Source organism: Nannobrachium achirus, assembly GCF_963921795.1.
Source record: "Nannobrachium achirus genome assembly, chromosome: 2".
NCBI lineage: Eukaryota > Metazoa > Chordata > Actinopteri > Myctophiformes > Myctophidae > Nannobrachium > Nannobrachium achirus.
In genome coordinates this window covers 29,579,448-29,591,711 of record NC_137811.1, presented here as the reverse complement: position 1 = coordinate 29,591,711, position 12,264 = coordinate 29,579,448, and the positions used below count along the sequence as shown (strand labels likewise).

General features: G+C 48.3%; 1 protein-coding gene across 1 annotated transcript in view; it reads right to left on the bottom strand.

Moving 5' to 3' along the window:
* cd79a (CD79a molecule, immunoglobulin-associated alpha) overlaps positions 1-12,264 on the bottom strand; it is a gene marked incomplete at both ends in the record, with an annotated part of 12,550 nt that continues 286 nt past the window's right edge. Inside the window, 4 exons of the mRNA XM_080740998.1 lie at positions 1-126; positions 7,956-8,018; positions 9,636-9,751; positions 11,089-11,448. Of these exons, the coding sequence (XP_080597124.1) occupies positions 1-126; positions 7,956-8,018; positions 9,636-9,751; positions 11,089-11,448 (665 nt within the window). The remainder of the gene's footprint in view (positions 127-7,955; positions 8,019-9,635; positions 9,752-11,088; positions 11,449-12,264) is intronic.

Below are 12,264 nucleotides of genomic sequence, written 5' to 3'. Positions count from 1 at the left end.
TCAAGGGTCTTCCAGTTGGATCTCTTCTTCCTCCTGGATGACGTTGCTTACGTCCTCGTAGGGACCTTGTACCTCGGAGCGTTGGATCTGGTCATATGCTTCACAGCAGTCCTCCAGGTTCAGCCCCTGGGATGGTAAATACATAGAGTTATAGACCAGGGGTCTTCAACAGGGGGTCCGGGACCACTAGGGGGTCCTCAGAGTTACTACAGCTGGTCCTCCAAATCTTTGTGCGATTATATATATTTTTTTTTATATTAACCTCTTGAAATATAGCATCAATATTCGGAGAACTTATGCCAAAAATCGCAGATCTACAAGCTCAGCTATTTTCAGCAAAGAGTTTGGTGTAGTGGGGAAAAAGAACAGACTAAGTACAGAGTGAAAGGTCAAGTTTTATAATTATTGACCGTTCAAGTGGTTAGATATCTGAAAACACAAATTTACATGAATCCAAAATACACTGATGATTGTGCTGAAACTATATGAACGATGAAACTATATGGAATCTATGAAAAGGTTGTGGGGGTCTCTGCTTCATCTCTCTCTCAGCTAAGGGGTCCTTGGCCTGAAAACATTGAAGACCCCTGTTATAGACAGTCCTATTCCTGTTCAAAAATGCAATTCCTGGTCCGAGAAATATAGCTGAACGAAGATCGACATTAGGAATTCAATAAGGCAATGGCAAGGGTGAAACAACTGAATTGATCAGCATTCCACAGAACAAGATAAGGTGTTCATACACATATTTGTATACAGTGTGAGATTCAGTGTGGTATAAAGTAATTAAGTAGGCTACATTTACCCGAGTATTTCCAATTTTCTATATACTTTTACTTCTATTCCTATTCCACTACATCTCAGAGAGACAAATGTTGTACAACTTGTACTTGTAATCCACTATGGTTATTTGAAAACTTTAGTTTATTGTCATACCTCCAGACAAGGTCCCCCTATGGGATAACCAGCGCCATCTGGCGCTGCAACAGAGTAAAACTCATAAGCTCCCGTACGAGAAATATCATTTGTCGGTAGGGCTGTCAATCACAAACGAGGGCGCCGCCCCCGAGTGTATAAAAGCCCTGCGGGCTATCATAACTTCCTCTTCCGCACCTCTGCTTACCTGCAACTAGTGTCGCGAACTCAGCCATATAAGTATAATTTTCTTTAAAGTTTAGCCTAAGCGTTGACTAGGAAAGTCGGCCACTGGCCTTTAGAGATTATTCTCCTGTACGTTTCTAATTCTATTCTTCCTAACAGTTCGGTCTTTTTCTTCACTTTCGCTTTGAGTCTTTGCTTCTTCTCTGTACGTTCTGCCACGTGTCTCCCTGCCTTAGCTTAGCTTCGCTTAGCTTCGGTTAGCTCACGATGGCAGCTCGTCGACCTACAGTTAGCAGCCTGCTAGCTAGGGTACCGAAGAAGTGCGGCCTTCCCAGCTGCAAAGGCCTCATCGCCAATGAAGATACACATCCGTTCTGCATTGTCTGCATGGGGGTAGGACACGCCTTGGCCTCTCTGTCCCCTCCGGCCCCGGCCACGGGGGTGAACTGTGCTGAATGCCTCCAGTACGATGTTCCAGCCCTCGAGGCACGATGCGAGATCGCTGCCGCAGGCTACGGCCTTCACACCACGGTCTCCGCCGGAACCCTCCCAGACACCTCTCCTCGTGTGCCGGACAGCGCTGTACGCCACAGCGCTGCTTCTCGCCACGTGGTTAGGCCTCCAGCGGCCTCGCCCTCTGCTAGCTTCGGTAGCCCCGTTGCTAGCGGGTCTGCGGCCCCTGTTTCCACTGCTGTTTCTCCGACGGGCTCGACTGGTGCCGTGCCCAAGAAGAGAACATGCAAGACCGCCCACGTTGTTTCTCCGCCAGCTACAACTTGGACCGTCCCCCCCAAGGAATTCCACCCTCTAGTCGTCGGTGACATTCCTCTCTCCTTCTCCGTCCCCCAGCTACGGGCTATGCGGCCACCTAGCCCCGTCTCCTGGCATGCTAGCGACGGAGACGAACCGGAGCTAGAGGACTACGACATGGAGGAGTTGGACACGGAGGGTGAGTACTCGGAGGAGGACGAGTCCTCTTTCCCCTCCGGACAGGGCGGAGGCGCGGCCAGGGTGGTTCCTCATGCCGAGGCTTCCATCTCCGCCGCGTCCTCCCAAGCCCCTTCTGCCTCTCTCCCCCCTTCCATGCCGGCTGGGGCGAGAGGGGCAGCGGCGCAAGACCCAGACTCCATCCCTATGGACGAGCTCTCGGTGCTGGAACGCGCCACCATCCGTTGTGGCCTGGAGCTGCCACTCGGAGATGCGCCACTCGGACCACGGGCTAGGATTCCTCTCCTGGGCCAGGATTTGGAGTCCTCTCCCCCGCGTCGGATGGAAAAGCTACCACTAGTCCCAGGCTTTGTAGAGGCCCTGCATTCAACCTGGACTACACACAAGGACCCCCCCAAGCTCCCCTTCCTGGTCGATTACCGCGACTCAGAGAAGGCGGGAATCCCCTTGTGCCCTCCCATGGACAAGCTGATGGCCCAGTCCCTGGTAGGGAGCCTCAAGCCCAACCATGAGCGGACCGGTCCTGGAGGCCGGCCTCCCCTCAATCTGGCCGTGGGTAAGAAGCCTCCTGGGTTTGCCATAGCCTTTGATGACAAGCAGTCTTCAAGGGTGAGGAACTCTTACAGATCGTCCGCGCTGGCAGCCAGGACGATGAACGCCACCCAGCTGCTGCTTTCCTCCACCAGGCGCCTCCTCAGCGAGATGCGGGAGGTGCTTGACGTGTTGGTGGAGGAAATGGACAAGTCGCTGCGCATGCTGATGGACCTGAATGTCCACGCGATCGAGTGGCTTGGACATGGCATGGATTATTGCATCCAGGCGGAACGTGCCAGGTGGCTAAACAAGGTACAGTGTCCTGGCAGTTCCGGAGAGGAGACCGAGAAGGTCCTGCAAGACCTCCCCGGCCACCCTACCTCCCTCATGGGCGGTGGACTGGAGCTTCTCCGCCAGGAGGTGGCGGATAAGAAGATCACTCTGGAGCTCCTGGGAGCCACGACGGACCCCCAGGTACCCAGAAAGGAAAAGAGACAGGGACGGAGCAAGGCCCCTGGTCAGGCTGACAGGGGGCGCTCTTCCTCCAAGCAGGGGAAACAGAACAATCCCCCTAGGACCCCCTCTTCTTCCTCCGCGGGACCCCCTCGCACTGCAGCGGGGGCTCAGGCCCGCTCTCAATCCCGCCACCCTCCCAGGCACGGGATACCGGCCAGCTCCCACAAAGCCCGTGGGAAGCCGCCGCGAAAGTGACACTGGACTCTGGCGGGGTCCCCCTGAAATTTCAGGGGACCCCCCCTTGCAAGCGCAGACGTTTGGACATTACAAACAATTTTTCTCATGCCAAGAAATTAATGTTTATTCCTCCTCTGTGCTCTCCTCCAGTGCCTGTAATAAAAAGTGTGTTGATGAAACAATGCCTGTTTATTTCAAACCCACCTGCTTTACTACAGACGACCCCATTTTGCATGAATTTAACCAGTGTAGAGAAGTCCAGGCTGGAATTTCTTTCCACTCAGAAAATATCGCTTCCTCCAGTCATGCAGACAGGTTACAAGCAGAATATTTCTCTTTGCAAAATGTTCCCAGACAAGCTAATTCCTATTCACAGTGGTATAGTCTCTCTAGTGTGCAATACCCCTCTGTCTCCACCGAGCGGCACTGTTATGCCGACTCTAGTTCAGGACAGGAGTTTGGTCTTAGCGTCAGGGAAGAAGCCAACACATATCACCCAGGGTCGGCCTCGTCTTCCCGCAAGGAAGCATATAAAGGCCTTAGCACAGGTTATAAACGTAAATACAATTCCCCGAGCCGGGGATTATGTTACTTATGCGATGAACCCTGTCCCCCGGGCTCCACGTTGTGTGTCGCATGTATTATTAACAAGCGAGGCTTCTTGGAGGTCACGTGTTCGTCCCCCACCGGATACGGAAATAAGCGTACCGGAAACGGAAACGCTCTTTCCGCCGGTGACTCCGCGCCTTCCGGCCCGGCGTCTAGCGGATACGGATACGTGCCCGGATATGGAACCTTTCCCTCCCGGCCCAGTAGTTCCGCTCAGGCGGTACAACCCCAAGGCTTCTCCGTTGCTCAGCAACACGTTAGCACAGTGTGCAGAGCAATGGAAACGTTGCAATCCGAATCACTGGGTGTTTCGGACGGTGACGCGGGGTTACAGACTACAGTTCGCGAAAAAACCCTCCCTATCCAGCAAGGTTATTTATACTCGAGCCCGCGGCTTGAAGGCCGATGCCTTGAGGGAGGAGATAAGCTCACTATTGCGCAAGGGCGCTATAGTGGAGTTATCACGCGACCAGAGCCGTTTACATGCGACACACGTTGTGTGTCGCATGTATTATTAACAAGCGAGGCTTCTTGGAGGTCACGTGTTCGTCCCCCACCGGATACGGAAATAAGCGTACCGGAAACGGAAACGCTCTTTCCGCCGGTGACTCCGCGCCTTCCGGCCCGGCGTCTAGCGGATACGGATACGTGCCCGGATATGGAACCTTTCCCTCCCGGCCCAGTAGTTCCGCTCAGGCGGTACAACCCCAAGGCTTCTCCGTTGCTCAGCAACACGTTAGCACAGTGTGCAGAGCAATGGAAACGTTGCAATCCGAATCACTGGGTGTTTCGGACGGTGACGCGGGGTTACAGACTACAGTTCGCGAAAAAACCCTCCCTATCCAGCAAGGTTATTTATACTCGAGCCCGCGGCTTGAAGGCCGATGCCTTGAGGGAGGAGATAAGCTCACTATTGCGCAAGGGCGCTATAGTGGAGTTATCACGCGACCAGAGCCGTTTAGGCTTCTGGAGCCGTTATTTTCTGGTTCAGAAAAAAGGAGGGGGGCTGCGTCCGATTATGGACTTACGTGCTCTGAACAAGCACTTGAAAAAGTTCAAATTCAGGATGTTGACGTCAGAGTCACTGATGAAATCAGTGAGACAGGGGGATTTCCACTGTTCAGTGGACCTGAAGGACGCTTATCAGCACATCCTCATTTATCCCCCACACAGGAAGTTCCTGCGGTTCGCCTTCGAGGGGCGCCTGTACGAGTACACGGTCCTCCCTTTCGGTCTTTCTCTGAGCCCTCGGGTTTTCGTGAAAGTGACCGAGGCAGCCATTGCTCCACTGAGGCATCAGGGGGTCAGGCTGGCGAACTACATAGACGATTGGATGATTTCCGCCGCCTCCTGCTCAGAAGCGGCGCGCCATACCAATCTGGTGTTGTCACACCTGAAGGCCTTGGGTTTCAACGTCAACTTTGGCAAAAGTATGTTGTTACCCTCCCAGCAGATTTCCTTTATAGGAATATCTCTGGACTCGGCCACCATGTCCGCTCGCCTCTCCCCGGAGAGGGTGGACAGGTTTCTGGCTTGTCTCGGCTCCTTCCGACTGAACCAGGTGGTCAGGTACAAGGAGTGCATGAAGTTGACTGGGCTGATGGCTTCAGCAGTGCAACTTCTGCGTCTGGGCAGGTTTCATATGAGACCTTTCCAGCGGTGGTCACTGGCGCTCAGGATTCCTTCCCTGCAAGGGTACAGGAAGGTGACAGTCAGCCAGGTCTGCATGGACGCTCTGGTCCCATGGAGGGACCAGGCGTTGTTGACAAGTGGGGTCTCCATGGGCGAAGTGGTGTCACGCAAGGTGATCACCACAGACGCCAGCCGCTCGGGGTGGGGCGCCACCCACGAGGGGCGCTCAGCCAGGGGTCTTTGGACCCAGGCCATGTTGGAGTACCACATCAACTATCTGGAATTAATGGCGATCTACTTGGCGCTCAAGCATTTCGAACCATTTCTCCGGGGTTGCCATGTCCTGGTCAGGACGGACAACACGGCGGCCCTTGTCGGTCTTGTCGGTTCATGACTTCTCGGGGAGTATATGAGTCCCATAGGGGGACCTTGTCTGGAGGTATGACAATAAACGTATAGGTTCCGAACGGAACCATGTTTATTTAATACCGGAGGACAAGGTCCCCCGAATAAAGCCCCTCGGTTCGCTAGTTGCGGGCGCAGAGGTGCGGCTTTAGAGGAAGTTATGATAGCCCGCAGGGCTTTTATACACTCGGGGGCGGCGCCCTCGTTTGTGATTGACAGCCCTACCGACAAATGATATTTCTCGTACGGGAGCTTATGAGTTTTACTCTGTTGCAGCGCCAGATGGCGCTGGTTATCCCATAGGGGGACCTTGTCCTCCGGTATTAAATAAACATGGTTCCGTTCGGAACCTATACGTTACTTTGTAAATGTGGATTATTATTACAAAACATACATTAACCACTTAAGCCCTATTTAAACTACTAGAAGCTCGGCCGCCCGAAGTCGGCGCCCTGGCCAACTCGGGAACAATGTAAATAGGGGATGAATGCCCCGCCCTTTAATGCAAACCCCATTATACCTGTTGTCATAGGATCTGTTTTGACCATCTGTTTGCTTGTGTCCATTTATGCCCATACAGTATATGGGGATATCTATCTGTCTACGTCCATTTTATGTCCATATATGGAGTTATCTGTCTGTCTGCGTCCATTTTATGCCCATATATGGAGATCTCTGTAGGACCTGTATTGACCATCTGTTTGCCTGTGTCCATTTATGCTCATATATGGAGATATCTGTATCTGTCTGTCTGCATCCATTTCATGCCCATATATGGAGATCTCTGTATCTGTTTGTCTGTGTCCCTTTATGCCCATTATGGAGATCTCTGTATCTGTCTGTGCCTCCGACTGTGTTGCAGACACAGAGCTGGTTCCCCCTTTAATGCAAACCCCATTATACCTGTTGTCATAGGACCCGTTTTGACCATCTGTTTGCCTGTGTCCATTTATGCCCATATATGGAGATATCTGTATCTGTCTTTTTGCGTCCATTTTATGCCCACATATGGATATCTTTGACCATCTGTTTGCCTGTGTCCATTTATGCTCATATATGGAGATATCCGGATCTGTCTGTCTGCATCCATTTTATGCCCATAAATGGAGATCTATGCAGACACAGTGCCGGTTCCGGAAAACCCTGATGTCAGACATCAGAATCCGAACCTTTCGTGCTGGTTCCAGAAAATCGCGTATTTTATGATGTGATGTCACAATGAGTCAGCGCTTGCGCCGATTTCCTCCGGAACAGCCTGATGTCAACAATCAGCCCCGCATAAGGAGATTCCGAACGTTTCGCGCCGGTTCGGGAAAACGGCGGGGAACACGCGGGCCGAATCTGAAGCCGGTGGGACGAACGGTTCTCGAGATACGCGGATTACAGACAGACAGACAGACAGACACGCAGAGACTTCTCGCATTTATAGATAGATGGCTATTTGAAAATAGAGGATCTACAAGCTCAATGCAACACGTTGTGAGCTTGTAGATCGGCTATTTCCAAAAGATTATCTTATAACTTTTAGACATAATATGATAACTTGTGAAATAAGACATTCTTTACATGACTTTTACTTTTGCTATATTTTGATGCCAATACTTCTGTACTTTTACCCAAGTAATTTTATATTAATGGACCTTTACTTGTAACAGTGCATTTCTACATCGCAGTATTAATAATACTTATGAAGTTTAAAAAAAAAAGAAAACAGTATTTTTTCCACCACTGGTGATATAATTGCTGAGCACTTTCCCCTGAGTCATTGTGCTGTCCTTGCGTCGTAGACATTGCAATAAAACATCCCTGTGTATGACCTGTGTTTTGGCCAGAGAAATAATGACAATGAGTCAGCACGGCAAAATCTGGAGTGTTCATTTAAAGTCTGAGAGTGTAAAAATTGACCAGTGGGTCAACTGCATGCATCACTCTCAGAGTTATGGACCTGTGTGTCAATTCTTTTGCAATCTCATAGTTGAATTAACACTCCGGATTTTGCTATGAGGGAATAGTTGATTTAATATGCAGCTGACCTCATATATGTTCTCCTCCTCTCTTATCTTCTTCTTCCTGTTCAGTTCATTCACTTTCTTTGCCTGAAAAAGAGAGACAAGAGGAAGTTGGTGATGTTGTGAAATGAAACCTGCTTCCCACGGGGAGAGATGTGGTAAATACAGTGACACAGAGTTCAGGTATGATGACATTCTTGTGAATGAATCCTGTGTGTTGCAATCGTTAAGCAATTCTGGAAATCAACTATACAGGGGCGGCAGTGGCTCAGCGGTAGAGTGGCCGCTTGGCAACAGGAAGGTTCCCAGTTCGATCCTGGGCTCCCCCAGAGTTGCTGTTGTTGTGTCCTTGAGCAAGACACTGAAACCCTAATAGCTCCCGATGAGCAGGTTGGTGCCTTGCATGGTTTCCTCTGCCATCGGTTTATTAATGTCTGTGTGAATGGGTGAATGTAATGCACAATCTCTGTAAAGCGCCCTGGATAAAGGCGCTATATAAATGCACCATTCACCATTTGTATTTCAATAATAAATCTGTCAAAGGTAGTTCCCTAGACACTCTGCTTATTTCATGCTACACATTGTTTTTATTACATGTTGCATTCTGAAAATAACCTTAGTTCAGGAGGGAGGACAACACTTGATGCCACACCCAAACTCCTCCCACTATTTTCAAATATTAGCCTTATCTTATGCAAATATCCATCTATAGCAGTGGTTTTCAAATCAGGGGATTTCCGGCTAAATGATTTATAGTTATAGGATTAGGAACCAAATGGACTGTTACAGGTCTGTACTGTGTAATTGCCCTATTATACACTCTCAGATTTAAGGTCTGTGGCCTAATGCAGTGGTTCTCTACCTTTTCAGGCCTTAGAATAATCATATTTGAACTAGGGATAGTTTCTGACTTTTTCCGGCAGAATGAACACAATTTTCTACAGACACAGGCTATTTAGGGGCAGTGGAACTCCCCAAGCGGGGGTCTGGAGGTCCTCACTCTGAAACCTTTTAATAGAGTACAGTATTTCACTGTGTTCTGGTGAATTTTGCCAACCATCACGTCGCACATGCACAGTTTAACTCGGACACGTGTTGCAACACAAAGCCACATAAATCCCCCAATCCAAGAGACATTCAGGAGAAATTACAGTTCAGGAGCACCGCAGGAGACTGTAGAGGAGAGGAGACCTCTACCGTGCTACGCCTCTGGTGGTGTCTTTTTTACTCAAATCCCAGACCAACACATTGATCAGTTTCCAGCCTGCACTGTACTATTGGTCCATTTAGTGTATTCTGTATTGCTTCAATATTACTTCAATAAACTATCTCAAGTAATATCAAGTTATAAATGGAAAATGGTGAATTTACTGTATGACACGGTAGCTCCTTTATCCAAAGCCATTTTCCAATGTGCATTACATTCACCCATTCATAAACAGAAGATGATGGAGGCCGCCCGGAAACCATGCAATACATCAACCTGCTCATCGGGAGCAATTAGGGGTTCAGTGTCATGCTCAAAGTCACGTTGACACCAACTCTGGGGGAGCCTGGGATTGAACTGGTAACCTTCCGGTTCCCAAGTGGCAACTATACCTCCCATGCCACTACCAGTTATGGTTCTACGGTATATACTGTAGCCTTGTGGATTTGGCTACAAAACGTATATCAGGCTTTGGGGTTGTAAGTTTGCCCTCTGACCTTGTAGAGCAGTTTGGTCCCAGGTAGAAGCACACACAGTAAAAGCAAGATTCCTTCGAAGATCAGAATCGTATTCTTGGCATTTTCACTGATGTTCAGAGTCTTCTCCATTGGCCCTGGGGCAGGAAGATGGAAAGCAAGATCTTTATGGCAGAATAATTGTTATACTGCTATGAAATCCAAACCCCTACATGACTGTTGACACTCACACAAAAAAATATATTGCTTTTGTGAGGCAGAAAGATTTCAAAGGAGTACAATGAGCCATTTATATTGAGATGAAACTATGGCTCCTTCACGGTAGAAGGACTTAATCAGTGAAAGTGCACTGAAGCACTCAGTTTTTCTCTTTCAGTGCACCCGACATTTGTTTTAGGCGCTCCATTTAAACCATAAATCTTGAATTGAACTTGAAAACTGGAATAGCATTTTATCATAACCTTCAATGCTAATTGCGACCGTAGGTCGCAGTTTACTGTCAGGACCGGCACATCTGTATGTATGTGTATATATGTATACGTGTAACGCCTGATACTGTGGTGATGGGTCACTGTCACATCACAGGTGACATCGCATTGATGTCAGATACTCAGAGCAGGGATCTCCATATATAGGCATAAACAGGTGACATCACAGTGATGTCACATACTCAGAGCAGGGATCTCCATATATGGGCATAAAAGGGATTTTGTTAGGGATCTCCATATAAAAGGGATTCAGTCAGATATTCAGAGCAGGGATCTCCATAAATGGGCATAAAAGGGATCGTATCCCAGATGATGCCCTGTTAGGAGAACCACACTAACAAGATCCATAGATGGCCGAGACAGATGGACGAGGTCTCTTTTCGCCCTTAGGCATCTTACTGGTGAATATTAAAGACATTTCCAAGTGTAGTCTGTAAATATTTAATTGTTACAGGCTACCTTGTTTTGAATTGAATTCTTCAAAATGCAAAGTCACTGTCACTGTATAAATCAATTTATTTTCTCAAAATAATTAAATGAGTGTTTAAGATAAGAAAAATGTAACCAGCTGTATGCTGGTGAATTAAACCTCCAAATAACTGTATTTTCTACTGTATTTTCTAAGTAAAATTTCACTAAGAGTTAGAAAAAAGGCGGCGCTATATATAAAACAAATGTGAGTTCACTTATTAAGAAAGTATGAGACAATATGAGCACTTTCCCAAGGAAATGTTTGTGAGGTTTACATAGCAACATTAGCCATCCCATCTGAAATACCGGTGGATCATGACGCAATGTGGCTGTGAAATATGCCACTTTTGGCATACTAGTCTAGGTTTTATTGTAGATAATTTCAAAGCATACCATATAATAGTTTGTCGTTTGTGTATATATTCTTTCTTATATGCATCACTCCACACTGGGTACACCCTTCCTGCCTCTATCATCATAGATTGCATGTAAAAGTATCACACACACAGACTCACTGTAGACCTGCAGGAAGGTGCCATGGGTGAACACATAGTCCTGCAGGGCACTGTGGTTGAGAAAACACTGGTACAGCCCGCTGTCATTGAACTGCACCTCCGTGAGGGTGAGGGAACGACACTGGCCCCCAGAAGCTGACATCTGCCTCTGCTCCATGGTCACCCGGTGGTCTGACGGAGCTACTCTCTGTGGAGCCATGGTACCGTTGGCTGTGTGGATCCTCCTGATCCAACTGTAGTCCACATCACCCCCGGTGACCGTGTAGCAGCACTGCAGGACGGCCGTGTGCGAGAGCTTCACCCTCAGAGAGGGCTGGTCAGCCTCCAGCATCACCTGGATGCGGTCGCCACAGGCAACCACTGGGGAGAGAGGAAGGATCCTGATGATGATTTGACAGTGTAGGGTTTTTGTGCCTATTTTAGATCCAAAGGGTAGTGGTCGGACAAAGTCTCTCAACCCCCATACTTGAGTCAAAGTGTAGATAGTCATTTTAAATATTACTCAACTACAAGTGCACGTTACTTTGTCAGATTTGTACTTATAGTACTGGAGTTCTTGCTTTAAAAATATGTGATCGTAACCGTAGGTCGCAAGTTTAGTATGTGAACGGTCACAGCTTGTCCGTATGTATCTCTGTCTGTCTGTCACGCCTGACACTGTGGTTCTAGGGGTTTGTCGCTCTGACATCATGCTCGGACGTCACTGTGATGTCAGGGGGAACCATTAAGTACTAACAGAATGGGTTTGCCGCTCTGACATCACGCTCTGGCTTCACTGTGATGTCACACTAACAGAATCCCTTTTATGCCCATATGGAGTACCCTGATGTCATCAATATTAAGCCCATATCTAACAGGACTTCATATGGGAATGCCTATGGAGGCCACATACCGTACCACACTAACGGTTGGTTCTACAGACAGGGATCTCCATGTACAGTATGGGCATAAAAGGGTATGATGTCAGTTGTCATAGACATCATAGGACTTTCACATAACAAATAACTGAGTAAGCATGTTTGGGCTCTCACAGCATATCTCCATATACAGTACATGGATCTCCTATATGGGTACCAGGGGTAATTCATAATGTACGTTTTCCCCTTATAGAAATATAGTGGATGGTGGAGTGCAAATACTCAAGTAAATACAGATACTAAAAATGTTTACTTAAGT